The following is an 18,590-nucleotide window of genomic DNA, read 5'->3' as shown; positions in this document are numbered from 1 at the left end:
AAATGCAATGAAATATCTGGATATGTAAGAAGTTAGATCATTTATTAGTACTGAATTATGTTCAATTTCATTGCTTTTGGATTATTGTATACAGATTTCTAATAAAACTTGATCAGCTTTCTTCTAGTCCCTCCCTGCATTTTTTCTGCCTGCTCTCTCTCTTTCCTTCTAATATCCTTTTCTGCTTGTCCACTGTCCATATAAAAGCCTTGGTTGGGTACACAACCTAAGGATATGCACTTAGTTCTCTTTTATATAGCTGGCATAAATTTTGTTGGAAAATATAATAGCTGTTACTGATTCTTGCTTGACACACTTAATGTTGTCAACTTCGGACTTTTTCTAAAACTCAGCTGATGGAAATCTAGCCCCTCGAATTTATGTGAGAGAATTTATTATTCAGTGCAAGATTAAGCATTGTGGAAAAAAATTTATATCCCAGTGCAATAATCTAATAAAATTAAGCTTGGAAGAATTAAACATTTATTTTTCAAACCACTACTTGGTGTATAGAATTCCATGTTTATTCAAATTTTATGAAAGTAGAAACAACAAAATTACAAAACAAATTATACATTATTAATAGAATAAATGTGGTGAAATTGACTTTGTTGATCTTTGTACGTACTATACCGAGATCAGTATATAGCTGTCTAACCAGCTCAGATAATCATGTCAATCAAAAGTTGATATTTTCCTGATTTCTGATGCTGTTTCTGATGTATTTGACTCAACCAGTGGGAGAAATCAATTCATACTAAGCATCAGTCCCAAGGTAAGAGGGTGATTGAGTAACTCATTTAATTAGCACAGTTTTTTTCCTGTGGTGATCAAAACATGCACAACATCAGCTCGAGTGCATTTAGTATCTGACATTTTGACATGTAATGAGCCAGTATAGATGTCAGATGAAGAATTGTTATAAATTGTAATAGTTGGATCAAACACTCATGTTGGGCATGCTTAGTCACTTAATATGAAATTATAATAAAATAGCAGGTTTTAAACAGACAAAAAATGCATACAGGTACAAGATGCTTGCTAAGTTGCACAGATTTTCCCTTCTTTTCAGACAGATTTTCAGTTAGATTTTTCTCATGTTGAAGTTCACACATTGTATTTTCATAATGTAGTTTAGAACATCTGTTCAATCAATGCATGTTACTCATATTAAAAGCCTTGTTAGACCACACTTAGAATATCATGTTCAGTTTTCGTCACCTCATTATAGGAAGAATAGGGAAGGCTTAGAAAGACGGAGAGGAGATTTGCCCAGGTGCTGCCTCGACTTGAGATCATGTCTTATGAGGAAAGGTTGAGCAAGCTAGGGCTTTTCTCTTTGGAGCAAAGGAGGATGAAAGGTGACTTGATGGAAGTGTCTAAGGTGACAACAGGCATAGATAAACTGGATAGCTGCCATCTTTTTTCCAGGGTAGAAATGGCAAGTATGAGAAGCCATAATTTTAAGGTGATTGAAGGAAAATATAAGGGGGATATCAGAGGTCGGTGCTCTGCAAAGAATGATGGGTGCATGGAATGCACTGGTGCACTGGTAATGGCAGAAATACATTAGAGACATTTAAGAGAATCTTAGCTAGGCACTGAGATGAAAGAAAATGGAGATCTCTGTGGGAGGGAAGGATCAGATTGATCTTGGAGTAGGCTAAAAAGTCAAGTCAAGTCACTTTTTATTGTCATTTCAACCATAACTGCTGGTACATAGTAAAAACGAGACTATGTTTTTCCGGACCATGGTGTTACATTACACAGTACAAAAACTAGACTGAACTATGTTAAAAGACAACACAGAAAAAAAAACTACACTAGACTATGGACCTACCCAGGACTGCATAAAGTGCACAAAACAGTGCAGGCATTACAATAAATAATAAACAAGACTAATAGGGCAGTCAGATGTCAGTCCAGGCTCTGGGTATTGGAGTCTGATAGCTTGGGGGAAGAAACTGTTACATAGTCTGGTCGTGAGAGCCCGAATGCTTTGGAGCCTTTCCCCAGATGGCAGGAGGGAGAAGAGTTTGTATGAGGGGTGCGTGGGGTCCTTCATAATGCTGTTTGCTTTGCGGATGCAGCGTGTAGTGTGAATGTCCATGATGGCAGGAAGAGAGACCCTGATGATCTTCTCAGCTGATCTCACTATCTGCTGCAGGGTCTTGCGATCCGAGATGGTGCAATTTCTGAACCAGGCAGTGATGCAGCTGCTCAGGATGCTCTCAATGCAACCCCTGTAGAATGTGATGAGGATGAGAGGTGGGAGATGGACTTTCCTCAGTCTTTGCAGAAAGTAGAGAGGCTGCTGGGCTTTCTTTGCTATGGAGCTGGTGTTGAGGGACCAGGTGAGATTCTCCGCCAGGTGAACACCAAGAAATTTGGTCCTCTTAACAATCTCTACCAAGGAGCCGTCGATGTTCAGCGGAGAGTGGTCGCTCCATGCCCTCCTGAAGTCAACAACCATCTCTTTTGTTCACATTCAGAGACAGGTTGTTAGCTCTGCACCAGTCCATTAGCTGCTGCACCTCCTCTCTGTAAGCTGTCTGTCAGCAAAGCATATTGGGCCAAAGGGCCCATAATATACTGCATGGTTATAACAATATGCCAGTAATTCTGCTGAAGTATCTTCTCCTGGAAAATACTTTATTTTTGTACAGAGATCCCATGCTTTCTATAATTGTGAAGAGTGGTAATTTTACTTTTCTAGGTTTCTACCAAAGCAACATTCAAAGCATAAAGTCAGTGTATTCTTCCATAACTATTAAAAAGATCAATTCTTCCTCTTACCAAATGAACACTATTTTAGGAATAGAAAATGTTAGTACCTTTATTATTGTTGTTAACCACTACCATTCCCATTCAAGCCATGTCACCATGGTAGTGTAACAGTTACTGCAATGCTATTACATCTTGGGACATTGGAGTTAGGAGTTCAATTGCAGTGTCCTCTATAACCAAGTTTGTACATTCCTTCCTAGGGGCTGCTGTTTCCTCTCTCAGTCCAAAGACCTGCTGGTTAGTAGGTTAATTGGTAGATGTATTTTGTCCCTTGATTAGACTAGGATTAAATTAGCGGGTTGTTGGTGGCATGGCTCGAAGGCCTGGAAAGGGCTGTTTTATGCTGTATCTCAAAATAAAATAAATAAATGTCCTCTGTTCTTTTTCATTTTACAAAAAAAGCATGTAGCATTCTCTTGTATCTGATTATAGTAAATCTTTATTAATTCAACACCTTAGAGATTTTCATAATAACGGACTGACAGATTTTCTAAACTATTTGATACCACAATACCTTTATGTTTACTTTTCCATTTTCTCTAAAATATGGTAAGTTTAAAGAGAGTTGCCCTGGAAAGTTTAAAGCAAGTTCAGAAACTGTGACCCTTATGATTTAAATAGTGCACAGTAAACAGAACCTGGTAAACCAGATGCCAAAACATCGGAACTCCTAAACAATGGGATAACGTATTTTTGGAGTTTTTATTATAGATCATTTTCTTAATTTATTCTTAAGTATAATACTTTTTTCCTCTAAATGTCCTGTGATGGCTCTGTGTAGAATCGAGTTGGTGCTGTTCAAGTCTTGGGCACATGTAAAAAAAAATTGTGTAGAGTGAAGATGCTTTCAAAACTAATGAAATTAAAAGTTTCTAAATATCAAAATATTGACTATAAAGAGCAGTAAACAGTAAAAAAAAAGCAAAATCAGATCAATATTTGGTGTGATCATCCTTTTGCCTTTAAAACTGCATCAGTTCGCCAAGGTACTCCGCCATACAGTTTTGTGAGAAAATTGGCTTGTAGATTGTTCAAGCTCCTTGGAGAACTTGCCACAGTTCTTCTTCAGACTTCGATTGTCTTCCTTGCTTCTGTCTCTCCAGGTAATCCCAGAGATCCTCACTGATGTTGAGATCAGTCTCTGTGGATGCCATATCATCAGTTGCAGAACTCCTTGTTCTTTGTACTGAAAATAGTTCTTTATGACCTTGGCCATGTGTTTGGTGTCTTTGTCCTGCTGCAGAACGAAGTTGGGACTGATCAGACACCTCCCTGATGGTATTCCATGATGGCTAAGAATCTGCTTGTAATTCTCATCATTAAGGATTCCATTAATTCTGACTAGATCACCAACTTAATTTGCAGAAATGAAGCCCCAAACCTCTGCCAAGCCTCACTGTTGGCTGCAGATACTCAACCATGTAATGCTCTCCAGCTCTTCTACAAACTGCTTCCTGTTTGAGCCAAAAATTTCACATTTTGACTCATCAGTCCAGAGCATTTTCTACCATTGTTCAGCACCCCAGTTCTTGTGTTTCTGTGTGTAGCTGAGTCTCTTGATTTGTTTCCACTTTGGGAAAAATAGCTTTTTTGGCCTCCATGAAGACCACTACTAACAAGGTGACTTCAGAGTGTAGAGGGGTGCACTTGTGTTCCAGTAGTTTCTGTGAGTTCAGAGCTGAATGCAGTGCTGGAGTTTGTCCGATTCAGAAAGGACATCAGTTTGATGTATCTCTTGTCTGCTACACTCAATTCCCATGGCCAACCAATGTGTTTCTTGTCCTCAACCTTGCCTGTTTCTTTGTGCTTCTTCAGAAGAGCTTGGGCAGCACATCTTGAAACTACTGTCTGCTGTGAAATTTCTGCTTGGGAGAGACCTTGCTGATGTTGTATGTTCACCTTGTGTCTTGTTTCTGTGCTCACTTTTGCCATGATGTAAGAATTGATAAATTGAAGGTGAAACTGTCACATCTGCCACACCCTCACCTTTTAGTTTGATTCGTTTTACAACCTTTGCTGTTTCAGTAAATCAATTTAGTTCATTCAACTTTTTATGTCATTATCATCTAATTATTATCTTTATTTAATCATGCACTGGACTATGTACCCTCAAAGTAATTAAGTTTTATTTGTGAAATGGTCTATTACTTAGTATGTTACTTTCTTTAACAAAATACAAAAATGTCTCTAACTTTTTTTTATATTAATGGTTACAAATCTAAAATTTGTTCCTTTATACTGACACACTAATGCAGAAGACAAAATAAAAATTTAAAAGAAAATTTATATAAAGAAGCTAGAGTGCCTATGACTTTTGCACATTAATACAAACATTACCATAGCCTTCCTTTATATTTTGGAAGAAAATATGTAACCTTGGTTTGGGGTAAGGTAGCTGTCTAAAACAACAGAATAGAATAGATTAATGTAGCTACTTTGAAAGAAGGATGATTAAGGAAACATTGGTAGTGCCTTAGAAAAAATTCCTTCAGAAATAAATACTGGCATTATTTTTATTTAAATCAAATTTCTTTTGATGGCTAATAATTTCTTTTGGTTTCTAACAGATGACTCCTTGTCCAAAGAAACAAATAGGGTAAGTGCATAAGTAAATATCTTCCTCTATGTAGCTTGCAATTATTTGACCATATGGCAGTATTTTTCTATATCTAATTTAATGCAGGAGTAATGTTTAACATGGTTTTATGTGCCTGTGAACTTCAGAAAAGTGAGCAGAAAAAAAGTAACAGTCCTTTCTAGAAACAGAATCAGAGTCAGGTTTATTATCACCAGCATGTGTTGTGAAATTTGTTATCTTAGCAGCAGCAATGCATAATGTAGAAAAAGAAGAAAAAAGTAAATAAGTTTATCAATTACTGTATGTGTGTGTGTTTCATGTATATATATATATATAGATATGGCGACCCACTTTCTGCACAGGCGAACCAGCTCACAAATAGCCAGCGCGCAAGGGGAATCTTTGGTAAAGCACCTCTGACATCATTTCCGTCCGGAGAGGGCGGGTGCTAGGGATTTAAATGCCAGCGCCGCGAAGTTTGAATAAACTAGTCTCGAAATGATTTACTAGCTGTGTGTCGTTATTTCAGCGCTGTGTGTAGCACATCGCTACATTGGTGACCCTGACGGTCCAAACGGGATTTGGACCAAAGGTGACCGACTCTTCATCTGTTCACGCAGTTTCGCTAAAACGGCCGACTTTCTGGACACTGCGACCATGCGTGTGGTTTAGCCAAGCAGAAGCCCAGTTCCAGATTCAGCAGATATCCTCTGTTTCCACACGTTACTACCACGTGGTGAGCGCCCTTGACCAGGAGACGGCTGCCCAGGTTGCGGATTTCATACAGTCGCCCCCGGAAGAAGGCAAACATGCAGCATTCAAAGCGCTGCTCATTGGGACCTTTGGCCTCTCACTGCGTGAGCGGGGTGCCCGCCTGCTTCACCTGGATGGTTTGGGAGACAGACTGCCGTCAGCATTGATGAACGAGATGCTGGCTCTGGCTGACGGACACAAGCCCTGCCTCATGTTCGAGCAAGCGTTCCTAGAGCGACTGCCCGAGGACATACATCTGCTGCTGGCCAACAGAGATTTCAGCGACCCCCGGAAGGTGGCGGCCAGGGCAGACGTGCTGTGGAAAGCCAAGAGGGAGAGCGTCCATCCGTCAGATTACCAAACCAGGCCCGGCAGGGGGGCGCACACAACACAGAGGCAGAAGCGAGGAAGCCAGTGAACAGTGGTGTTTCTACCACCAGCGGTGGGGCACAAACGCCCGCTGTTGTCGCCCGCCCTGCAAGGGCCAGGGCCAGCAGTCGCTAATGACTATGGCAGCTGGCCACCAGGACAGCCTCTTGTACATCCGGGACAAACAGTCGGGACGCTGTTTCTTGGTCGACACCGGAGCAGAGATCAGCGTCCTGCCTCCAACAGGGTACGACACCCGCAATAGGAAGCCAGGACCCACCCTGAGGGCTGCAAACAGCAGCACAATACGGACCTACGGCACCCGCACAGTGCAGCTGCAGTTTGGCGCCAGCCGGTTCACGTGGGACTTCACACTGGCCACGGTGGCCTAACCACTCCTGGGGGCGGACCTTGCGAGCTCACAGCCTGCTGGTCGACTTGCAAGGGGAAAGACTGGTACATGCCGAGACTTCCCAGACGTTCTCCCTGGGTGAAGCCAAGTTGCCGGCCCCACACCATCACCCTGTCAGACAATGAATTCACCAGAATCCTGGCGGACTTTCCATCGATTCTGGCACCGCAGTTCACGGCAGCCATGCCCAGACATGGGGTACAGCACCACATTCCAACCCAGGGACCACCCCTCCATGCCCATGCACAAAGGCTCCCCGAGGAGTTCAAGATGGAGGAATTGGGGATCGTACAAAGGTCTGACAGCCCATGGGCCTCCCCCCTGCACATGGTGCCCAAAGCAGCCGGGGTTTGGAGACCATGCGGCGACTACCACAGACTGAACAAGGCTACCACTCCAGACCGCTACCCCGTGCCGCACATACAGGACTTTGGAGCAAACCTGCACAGGGCAAGAATCTTTTCCAAAGTGGACTTTGTCCAGGGATACCATCAAATCCTGGTGCACCCTGAAGACATCCCCAAAATAGCACTTAACACCCCGTTCGGCCTGTTTGAGTTCCTCAGAATGGCGCACAGACGTTCCAGCCGCTAATGGATGCGGTGGGACATGACCTGGACTTTGCATTCATCTATTTGGACAACATCCTTATAGCCAGCAGTTGTCGTCAGGAGCATCTGTCCCACCTCCGCCAGCTCTACTCCCGCCTGAGTGATTTGAGCCTCACGATCAACCCGGCCAAATGCCAGTTTGGTCTCGATACCATCGACTTCCTGGGCCACAGGATTACCAAAGACGGGGCAACACCTCTGCCCGCCAAGGTAGATGCAATCCGCCACTTTGCCTGGCCCAACACAGTCAAAGGCCTGAAGGAGTTCATTGGTATGGTGAACTTCTACCACCGTTTCCTCCCCTCAGCAGCCCGTATCATGCGCCCTTTGTACACCCTGATGTCGGGTAAAGGCAAGGACATTACTTGGGACAAGGAGGCCGCGGCCGCTTTCGTTAAAGCCAAGGAAGCCTTGGCAGATGCCGCGATGCTGGTGCACCCCAGAACGGACATTCCAACCGCACTCACAGTGGATGCATCCGACACGGCAGTTGGTGGGGTGCTGGAGCAACTCATCGAGGAGCGCTGGCAACCCTTGGCATTCTTCAGCAAGCACCTACGACCACCCGAACTCAAGTACAGTGCTTTCGACCAGGAGCTGTTGGCACTGTATCTGGCAACCCGGCATTTCAGGTACTTCTTAGAAGGCAGGCTGTTCACCACGTTCACAGATGACCACAAACTGTTGACCTTCGCGTTCATGAAGGTGTCCGATCCCTGGTCGGCTCGCCATCAGCGACATCTGTCCTACATCTCCGAGTACACGACGGACATCCAGCATGTCTCGGGAAAGGACAACGTCGTGGTGGACGCATTCTCCAGAGCAGCTGTCCAGGCCCTGTCCCTGGGGGTGGACTATGCAGACTGGTGGAGGCACAGCAGGCAGATGACGAGATGCCCAGCTACAGGACCGCAGTCTCGGGTTTGCAGCTGCAGGACTTTCTCATAAGCCCAGGTGATAGGACGCTCCTGTGTGACGTGGCTACCGGCCAACCTTGCCCCATCGTCCCAGCAGCCTGGAGGCTGCGAGTTTTTGACTCCATACATAGTTTGGCGCACCCATCTATCAGGACAACCGTCCGGCTGGTCTCCAGCAAGTTCACGTGGCACGGACTTCGCAAGCAGGTCAGTGAATGGGCCAGAACGTGCGCGCAGTGCCAAACAGCCAAGGTGCAGCGGCACACTAAAGCCCCGCTGCAGCAGTTCGAACCCACCCACCGGAGGTTCGACCACATTCATGTGGATATCGTGGGCCCCCTACAAGTGTCCCGAGGAGCGTGGTACCTCCTAATTATGGTAGACCGGTTCATGAGGTGGTCAGAGGCCGTCCCGCTCACCGACATATCTGCCGATTCCTGCACCCGAGCACTGATCGCAACCTGGGTAGCACACTTCAGGGTACTGGCCCACATTACCTCCAACAGAGGTGCCCAGTTCACCTCCAGCCTGTGGTTGGCTGTGGCCAGCCTGTTGGGAACGCAGCTACACCACACTACTGCCTACCACCCACAGTCGAACAGACTGGTGGAGTGTTTCCACCGTCACTTGAAGACGGCTCTCATGGCCCGCCTGAGAGGACCTAACTGGGTGGACGAGCTTCCTTGGGTCCTGCTTGGAATTCGTACAGCGCCCAAAGAGGATCTGCACGCCTCGTCAGACGAGTTGATGTACAGCGCGCCCCTGGCCATCCTGGGATAGTTCATACCAGCCCCAAGGGGGCAAGAGGAAGAACCCGCAGCAGTCCTGGACAGGCTACGTGAAAGGCTCGGCAACCTGGCCCCTGTACCAACTTTACAGCACGGACGGACCCCGACCCATGTAGCCAAAGACCTGCAGAACTGTAAGTTTGTGTTTGTACGAAGGGGCGCACACCGGGCACCGCTACAGCGGCCGTACGAGGGGCCATTCAAGGTGATCAACAACAACAGGTCCACGTACGTTCTGGATATTGGGGGGAAAGAGGAGGTTTTCACGGTGGACCAACTCAAACCAGCCCGTGTGAACTTGGCGCAGCCGGTCGAGGTTCAGGCATCACGGCGCAGAGGCAGACCTCCCAAACAGAGGCTGATCCAGACTGTGGACATTGGGGGGTGTATTGCCAGTTCTGGGGGGGGGGGGGTTATGTGGCGACCTACTTTCTGCGCAGGTGAACTGGCTCGCAAATAGCCAGCGTGCAGGGGGATTCTTTGGTAATGCACCTCTGATGTCATTTCCGCCTGGAGAGGGTGGGCGCTAGGCATTTAAATGCCAGTGCCGCGAAGTTTGAATAAACTAGTCTCGAAACGACTTACCGACTGCGTGTCGTTATTTCAGTGCTGTGTGCAGCACATCGCTATATATATAGAGAGAGAGAGAAGATTAAAAATTGTGCAAAAAACAAATAATATACATTAAAAAAGTGAGTTAGTGTTCAAGGCTTCAATGTCCATTTAGGAATCGGATGGCAGAGGGGAAGCTGTTCCTGAATCGCTGAGTGTGTGCCTTCAGGCTTCTGTATTTCCTACCTGATTATTAGCATGCTCTGGGTGCTAATAATGGATGCTGCCTTTCTGAGACACTGCTCCTGGAAGATTTCCTGGGTACTTTGTATGCTGGAGCTGACTTAATTCACAACCCCCTGCAACTTCTTTTGGTCCTCTGCTAATCTGGATCTCTGGAAAAGTATACAGTTTTGATAAAGTAGGACTATATTTTAAGAGACCAGAAATAATATTCAGTTTGATGAATCAATAAAATTCCCAATGAGCCAAATGTTGAATGAAGTTCATTTCTTTGATTTAAGTTGTACAAATCAACAGATTGGAAATTTCTTTCCAAAGTAGTACAGCTCGAAACCCCAGTTCCTTCTAATTCAACCAGGAGCACAGCCACACAGAAATGCTTCCACGCATATCACCTTTGTTACCATGTAGCAGGAATTCTCTTTTATATAAATTATTAAAGTGCCTCACAGTTTTCAGGTCACGTAAAAAAAATACCCTGCTCAGAGCAATGGTTGATCCATACAGCGGAAAAAAAATAGAGGGAACACTGGTTGAACCTGACGGGTGCTGGACCACAAATCCAAACCATAGCATGCTTGTGCATCATCCTCTGAGTAGGAGAACTGTCCTGTTTAGTGTGGTGGACAGCTGTGGAAAATGGAAGATAGAGATTTCTGAGAACTGAGAAATTTCTGAGAACCCAAAGTTTCTCAAAATTGGAAATAGTTTCAACTGACATTGGCAAAACTGCATGTCCGTTTATAATTTGCAAGTCAATGTAGATCTTAGTTGATTTTCGATCTTCTTTAGAATTAGCTAATTAATCTAGATGTGAACTACAGATGCAAAGCATGCTGAACTGCAGAATATTGGACTAGAAAGTTTCAACCTGTAGACCATTTTTCCCTTAGTCTACAATTGAAATTGAGTAGTAATCAATGAGACTGCGTGACCCATTATCTACTCCTTCATCCCACCAATAAAAGCTGAAAAATACCAAAAAAATGCTGAGGACTATTATATTCTAATGTACAAATATCAGCATGTGCCCATAAAACATACTGAAAATTAATATGTTCCTTTTATAGTTAGTGACCTTAGTTAAATGCTTCTCACGTTTATATCTTTACCAATGATAGGTAGGGTGAGCATGTAAGCAGATTTTGCTCTGTACTTCTCTAAAATATTTTCCTTATTGAAGTCAATTAAAACTTAATCAATTCAAGTTTTAAAATATACATCACATAACCATTAAAGTTTATGTGAAAACTTAAAAAAGAAAAATTAATTACAATAGATTCTTAATAAAATATAAAGGTTTGCAGTTCAAAAGGGAGACAATGTCGAGAAATTTTAAAGTATTTTATTTAACTTCTCCAGTAAACACAAATTTAAGATGACACTGTAATTAAAACTCAGAAATTCTATATGCTTAAAATATTAATGTAATTCTTACTCTACTCATAAATTTTTAGAAACTCAAATGCAGGAGGACAAAGTAATTAGTAACTGTATTTGATGTCTGCTCCCAGCAGTGTTTCATAGAAATTTAATTAAAATGATTACGAAATGTTTTCTGCCAATTCTTCTGTCACACCATGTTACTTGTATACTGTTCTAATATATTTTATAATATATACAGCTCAGAAGTATTTTGACAGTCTTACTTTGTCACCTTTGCATTTGTTTAAACCTTCAATTTTTAATCTCACATGACCTCCAGACAAATCAAAAACTGAACAGTTTGTTCTTTATGACAGTTATTTTTTTTGCCATAACAATAATTATTATGCTGCAAGACTTGATTGTTTATGCAAGTTTAAGAAAAGTTTCATCAATTGATATTTTTTGATCTTTGGTTTTGATTGAGAAATTGATCATTTCCTCTAATTTACTTAGTACTTGGAAAGCAACATTCAGGCAGTGGTCTACGAATTAAATTCATACCTAGAACAGCGTCTGGACGTTGGTGGTGACAACAAACTACTATTGTATGAATTGTCCAACATCATCAAAACAGGTAGGGTATGAAATCCTGTACACGGGCAATCGTACATGATCTCAGTTAGTCTTTTTTTAAGATTAAAATGTGTGTTTATTTTCATTTTTCCTTTCTTCCTTTGGACTTATTTTCTATCCAACTTGTGTGAGAGATCCTCATCAGTGGTGTTCCAGAATTACTGACAAAGCAAGATGTACAGAACATCTGTGGTTTGATCATCATTCAAATTTTCATTTGGTTCTGATGGTGAATTGTACACTATGCAATTAGCATTTAAGATACCTGAGTACTGTAAAAACTATAATATTCTGTTCTACCAGATTTGCACAGAGCACCTCTCTTTATTTTGTTGAAGAAATTTAATTTTGTTATTTAGTTGTTACATCAAAACAAAACAATGAAATGGTTTGAATTGCTTATCTATTTGTGTAACTGGGTTAATAATAGAAACGTAGAAAACTTACAGCACAATACAGGTCCTTGGACCCACAATGTTGTGCCAAACATGTAGGTACTTTAGAAATTACCTAGGGTTACCCGTAGCCCTCTATTTCTCTAAGCTCCATGTACCTATCCAGGAGTCTCTTAAAAGACCCTATTCTATCCGCCTCCACCACCGTTGCCAGCAGCCCATTCCATGCTCTTACCATTCTGTGTGTAAAAGATAAAACTTACTCAGACATCTCCTCTGTACCTATTTCTAAGCACCTTAAAACTGTGCCCTCTCGTGATAGCCATTTCAGCCCTGGGAAAAAGTCTCTGACTATCCACATGATCGATGTCTCTCATCATCTTGTATGCCTCTATTGGATCATCTCTCATCCTCCGTCACTCCAAGGAGAAATGGCCAAGTTCACTTAACCTATTCTCGTAAGGCATGCTCCCCAATCCAGGCAACATCATTGTACATCTCCTCTGCCTCCTTTCTATGGTTTCCACATCCTTCCTATCGTGAGGTGACCAGAACTGAGCACAGTACTCCAAGTGATCAGAGCCTTGTATAGCTGCAACTTTCCTCTCGCTCTTAAACTCAATCCCATGATTGATGAAGGCCAATGCACCTTATGCCTTCTTAACCACAGAGTCAACCTGCACAGCAGCTTTGAGTATCCTATAGACTCGGACCCCAAGATCCCCCTGATCCTCAACACTGCCAAGAATTTTACCATTAATACCATATTCTGCCATCATATTTGACCTACCAAAATGAACCACCTCACACTTATCTGGGTTGAACTCCATCTGCCACTTCTCAGCCCAGTTTTTCATCCTATCAATGTCCCACTGTAACCTCTGGCAGCCCTTTATACTATCCACAACACCTCCAAACTTTGTGTCATCAGCAAACTTACTAACCCATCCCTCCACTTCTTTATCCAGGTAAAAGAATAGGGTAAAAGAACTTTACTAGCATGATGAAAGAGAATGGGGAGGGAGATGTTAAGTTAAAAAAAAAGAAATTAGCTCTCAAAGGGTTTCTTGGAGATGACCAGACATCGAGAAAGAAATATGGAGGCAATTATATGAAATGCAAGACAGAATAATCATGCAATGTGTCTGCTATTCATTCTTCTACAAAATTTGCCCCCTCCTTTCCCCTCCCCCACAATTCCAGCTAAGTAAACTGTAATGAAGAATTGATTAAAAGTCAAAAGTTAAACATATATCCTATAGTTAAACATACATTACGAATATGGTTTCAATTTCGTAAATTCTTTGGCTTGAATAAGTTTATCTTATCAAGCTCTATTATATCTAACTTTTTTTTCTGGCTCTCTTTTATGGATCAAGCCTTTGTATTGTGGAAAACAAAAGGCATAACATGTTTTTGTGATCTATTTTTAGGTAACAGTTTTATGTCCTTCGAACAGCTATCTAATAAATATAATTTGCCTAAAACTCATTTTTTTAGATACTTGCAAGTTAGAAAATTCTTGAATAATATGTTAGTTTTTTTCCAAAATTATGTCCAATTATGGAAAAAAATTTAGCTCTGAATCCTTGCCAGAAGGGTTTAGTAGCCATCATTTATAATATGATCATGAAAATACAGCCAGAAATATCAGAAAAAATTAAGGAGGAATGGGAAAAAGAACTTCATTGTCTTATACCCACTGAGCAGTGGGAGAAAATTTTACAATTAGTCAATTCTTCTTCTATTTGTGCTAAACATGCCTTAATACAATATAAGGTTGTACATAGGGCTCACGTGTCCAAGGGTAAACTCGCTCGATTTTATTCTTATGTTAATCCAACCTGTGACAGATGTCATTCTGAAGTTGCTTCATTGACCCACATGTTTTGGTCTTGCCCTTGCTTGGAAAATTATTGGAAAGATATTTTTGGTATTATTTCAACAGTTCTGAATATCAAATTGCAACCGCATCCTATTACCGCAATTTTCGGTTTACCAATGGTGGATAATAGTTGTTTATCCCCCTCAGCTCGACGGATGATTGCATTTGTTACATTAATGGCTAGAAGATCTATCCTATTGCACTGGAAAGAAATTAATCCTCCAACTATATTTCAGTGGTTTTCTCAAACTATTTCTTGTTTGAGTTTAGAAAAAATTAGAAATGTTGTCTTTGACTCTTCAGTTAAATTTGAAGAAACTTGGAGACCATTTATCCAACATTTTCATATGAGCTAAACTGACTTTTCCTAAACCTTACTTTTATTATCCTTAATTATTTAGATGGAGATACAGAGTTATTGACGCTACTGTGTATATTTGACATAATGCAATGGCCCATGTTGGTTAGGTTTTTCTTTTTTTGGGGTGTTTTTTTCTTATTTACTCCATTTTTCGTAATTACTATGAGTTTGGGATGTTGTTATATATGGACTATCATCTATTTGTATTTATACTTTAAACTATTAATTATGTTCTCTCAAACTCTCTGTATTCATGTTTCATTTACGTTTGTTTAAAATTAATAAAAAGATTTTTTTTTAAGTAAGAAGGAATGTAGGGTTTGCAGTGTGCAAAGAACAGTAAGCAGGAATGCAAGAAATAAGTTGCTATTTCACATCTCAAAACATTGAAGTCATCCAGAGCTGTGTCAAATGCTCCAGATTGAACTAGAAAGGTAGTGTTATCTAAAGGGATTTGTATTAAAATTGATCAGTAATAATAAGGAAAATATTACTCTTTAAGATGAGAAAATTGATTGATGATAAAGTACCTTGAATAATGAGTTCAAAGTGAAATTGAAACTAAATAAAATGACATATATACACCAAGTAAATAGATAAGAAAGAAGAAGTCAGCACAAATATAGTTCAGAAAGCAAGCAAAAACATAAACAAAAGGCACAAGGATTAGTTATAAATTAATTTGTCAAAAATATCTTAAGAAATCAATCACTGTAGATGGAAAATTAATGTGCTAGTTTATGATGATTATTTATTTTATTTAGAGATTAAGTGTGAAATAGGCACAGCAACCCCTGACAACCCCGATTTAACCCTAACCTATTCATGGGACAATTTACAATGAGCAATTAAACTACCCAGTACATCTTTTGACTGTGGAAAGAAACCAGAGCAGTGGGAGAAAACCCATGCATTCCGTGGGAAGGACATACAGAGACTCCTTACAGATGATGATGGGATTGAACTCCAAACTCTGACTCCCTGAGCTGTAATAGAATCGCTCTAACTGCTACACTACACCACCCTTCAACTCTAGCAGTATTTTTTAAACTGAAAATGTTGTGAATATACATCAGGTCCATAAGAATTGATTAAGCAAGAGGCCAGATTAATATTTCAATGCAGGATGAGTGCATAATAACAGCAAAATGGCTGCAAATTGTTAGGAACTGGATAATTACATCTGTATTTGTGACCAGATTAAAATGTACTGAGAGATTATAGCTGTAAGAAAAGACCAATTTGAGGCAGCTTTCTCAAGAAAAGTCTGAGAGGAACATCTTTAAAGTTAGAAACGGTTTTGATAGCACTTCTGTGAAGGAGACCCATTAGTAAATCTGATAGCGAGTTCAAGAGAATTACCTTTCACCATGTGATGAGAATGTAGTACTTATACTGATGCCTTAAAAGAAAAGAATGGACAAAAGGCTTCTTGGACTGAGACTGTGGGAAGGAGCATATTGTTGATGAATACTGCTATAGACCTTTTGGCAGAAAGGTCAATTTCTGTGCCGTAATTCCCCTACTAGTTTATGTAAATGGTGCACCAAATATTTTTATCACCAGGAGTATAAAATGATATCATTAGAATTACAGTTTTTTGATTGAGATCCATGTTACCTCTTCTTATATTTAATATGTAGGTTGGATCTGTCAGCAAATATCTGCTTTAGAGCCATAGAACATTACAGCACAGAAACAGGCCTTTTGGCCCTTCTTGGCTATGCCAAACCATTTTTCTGCCTAGGCCCACTGACCTGCACCTAGACCATATCCGTCCATACCCCTCATCCATGTACCTGTCCAAGTTTTTCTTAAATGTTAAAAGTGAGCCTGCATTCACCACTTCATCTGGCAGCTCATTCCACACTCCCACCACTCTGTGCGAAGAAGCTCCCCCTAATGTTCCCCTTAATCTTTTCCCTTTTCACCCTAAACCGGTGTCCTCTGTTTTTTTTCTCCCCTAGCCTCAGTGGAAAAAGCCTGTTTGCATTCACTCTATCTATACCCATCATAATTTTATACACCTCTAAAAAAAAAATCTCCCCTCATTCTTCTTGAATCTTCTTCCAAAGTGCAATACCTCACACTTGCCTGCATTAATCTCCATCTGCCACTTGTCAGGCCATTTTTTCCAGCTGGGCCAAATCCCTCTGCAAGCTTTGAAAACCTTCCTCACCTCCACTACACCTCCAATCTTTGTATCATCAGCAAATTTGCTGATCCAATTTACCACATTTGTGATGATACTGGATAAACTTCCTCAACTCAGTAATAAGTCAGTACCAGCCATTTGTCTGTTTGAAAATTTTCTTTCGGCTATTTGCTTCTGCCTTTGAGAACGGATGAACTAGGGCTAACCAGGGAGTGTAAATTCAGGTGACTGAATAATGTGAATTGTTCAACTGAATAATAGTTCAGTTAGTCATTTGATTACTAATGTAATTGTTTTGGTAAAACATCGTGGGCCAGAGGGCCCACTCCTGTGCTGTACTATTCTATACTTTATATTGAGCTTCTATTTAAAGTAAAATTAAACACAGTTATGATGACCACAAAACCATAAAGTTGTAATAAAAAATATTTTGTTTTCTAATATCCTTCAAGGAAAGGAATTTGAGATCCTTTCCTAGACTTGTCTGCATATGATATCAGACCCATATAAATTATTAACTGCCCTCTAAAATGAATGGTGAAGAGACCACAATTTTATTCCATCTGCTTCTTGGTAAATTTCAAGAAAATATTTCAGACGACAATTAGAAATGCTGTTATTTTAATGTACTTTCTTTCCTTCAATAACTGGCTGAAAAAGTCAAAATTTTCATCTCTGTATCACTTTGATATATTCATCGTAAAAGGAGTGGTGACATATGAGATTTGGTTGTGAGAGTGAAGTTACAGAATCTGTCTTTTCCCCATTGGTTTCTCCAAATTGTGTCCTTGTCTGAATTGGTGTAAGACTTAGTGCAGTGCTGTGCATTCTGAATCATGAAGTCAGAAGCCATTGCTAGATCAGGTTCAGTCTTGCTTGCATTCTATTGCCATCTGTGCTGAGTTTGAAAGTTCTCTTTGTGCCCATGTAAGTTTTGTCTAGTTTCTTCCCATTTCCACGGTTGAGGGGTTCATTGATCAGGGGTATTCAACAATGGCCAATTAACCATTTCTAAATGTGTGAGAGAATCTGGGGCAAATATCCATGGAAATGGGGTGGGGGCAAGAGATTAAGAAATGCAGCTGGTGTAAATAGGTGTCAAATGGTCGAAATGAATTTGTTGAGAGCCTACTTCTGTGCTATATGATTCTATCACATTCAAGTCACATCCCACAAGTAGAAAGCCATGGCTTTGCTTAAGTGTAGAAGAGAATGCTGCATTGTCAGTGGAACAATATTTGACATAAGATGTTAAAGTAAAACTTTACCTTTCCCCTTGATGTTAAACAGTATATTGTAATACTGCAAAATCTAAAAAGGTTTAAAGTTCAGACAGTTACTTGAAAATATATTAAGTAGTAAAAGAGTATAAGTTGAAATAATTAACCCAATTTGTGCCTGGAAGATTTAATTAGAGAATAAAGATTTGTAATAATTTAGCAATTAGCTATAGAATGGAAGATTGTTATTCAAAATGCACTGAAGCAAATGATTGTAAAATTAGTGTACTTGACAGACGAGGTTGAAAGTCCATTTGACTTTCTTATTGCTGAATTTCCTTCAATTGTTATAAAAATGTCCACAGATAAAGTCCAAGTAGAATTGCAAACAACAAAATTTGTTTCATCCCCCTGACAGCCCTTGAACATTACAAATCCTTTTCAACCTGAAGTTTCTCACGTGAAGGTCACACACCTTTCAGTTTTCTATTTTCCGTGAAAATGAACTTGAATGATTCTTCGTGCTGCCTTTTCATAGTACTGGAGAGGATATCTGCAGGTTG

The 18,590-nt window shown here is 40.9% G+C and overlaps 1 protein-coding gene across 4 annotated transcripts in view; it reads left to right on the top strand.

The window, feature by feature from the left end:
• The window catches only part of pde10a (phosphodiesterase 10A), a 204,907-nt gene that overhangs the window by 59,584 nt on the left and 126,733 nt on the right, over positions 1 to 18,590 (top strand). For all 4 annotated transcript variants that reach the window (XM_059986039.1, XM_059986042.1, XM_059986041.1 and 1 more), the window contains 2 exons: positions 5,355 to 5,383; positions 11,892 to 12,012. In XM_059986039.1, coding sequence (XP_059842022.1) covers positions 5,355 to 5,383; positions 11,892 to 12,012 — 150 coding nt within the window. The remainder of the gene's footprint in view (positions 1 to 5,354; positions 5,384 to 11,891; positions 12,013 to 18,590) is intronic.

The sequence above is a fragment of the Hypanus sabinus genome, chromosome 12 (assembly GCF_030144855.1).
Source record: "Hypanus sabinus isolate sHypSab1 chromosome 12, sHypSab1.hap1, whole genome shotgun sequence".
NCBI lineage: Eukaryota > Metazoa > Chordata > Chondrichthyes > Myliobatiformes > Dasyatidae > Hypanus > Hypanus sabinus.
Note: the sequence above shows the minus strand (reverse complement) of the source record. Positions and strands in the feature narration are given on the sequence as shown.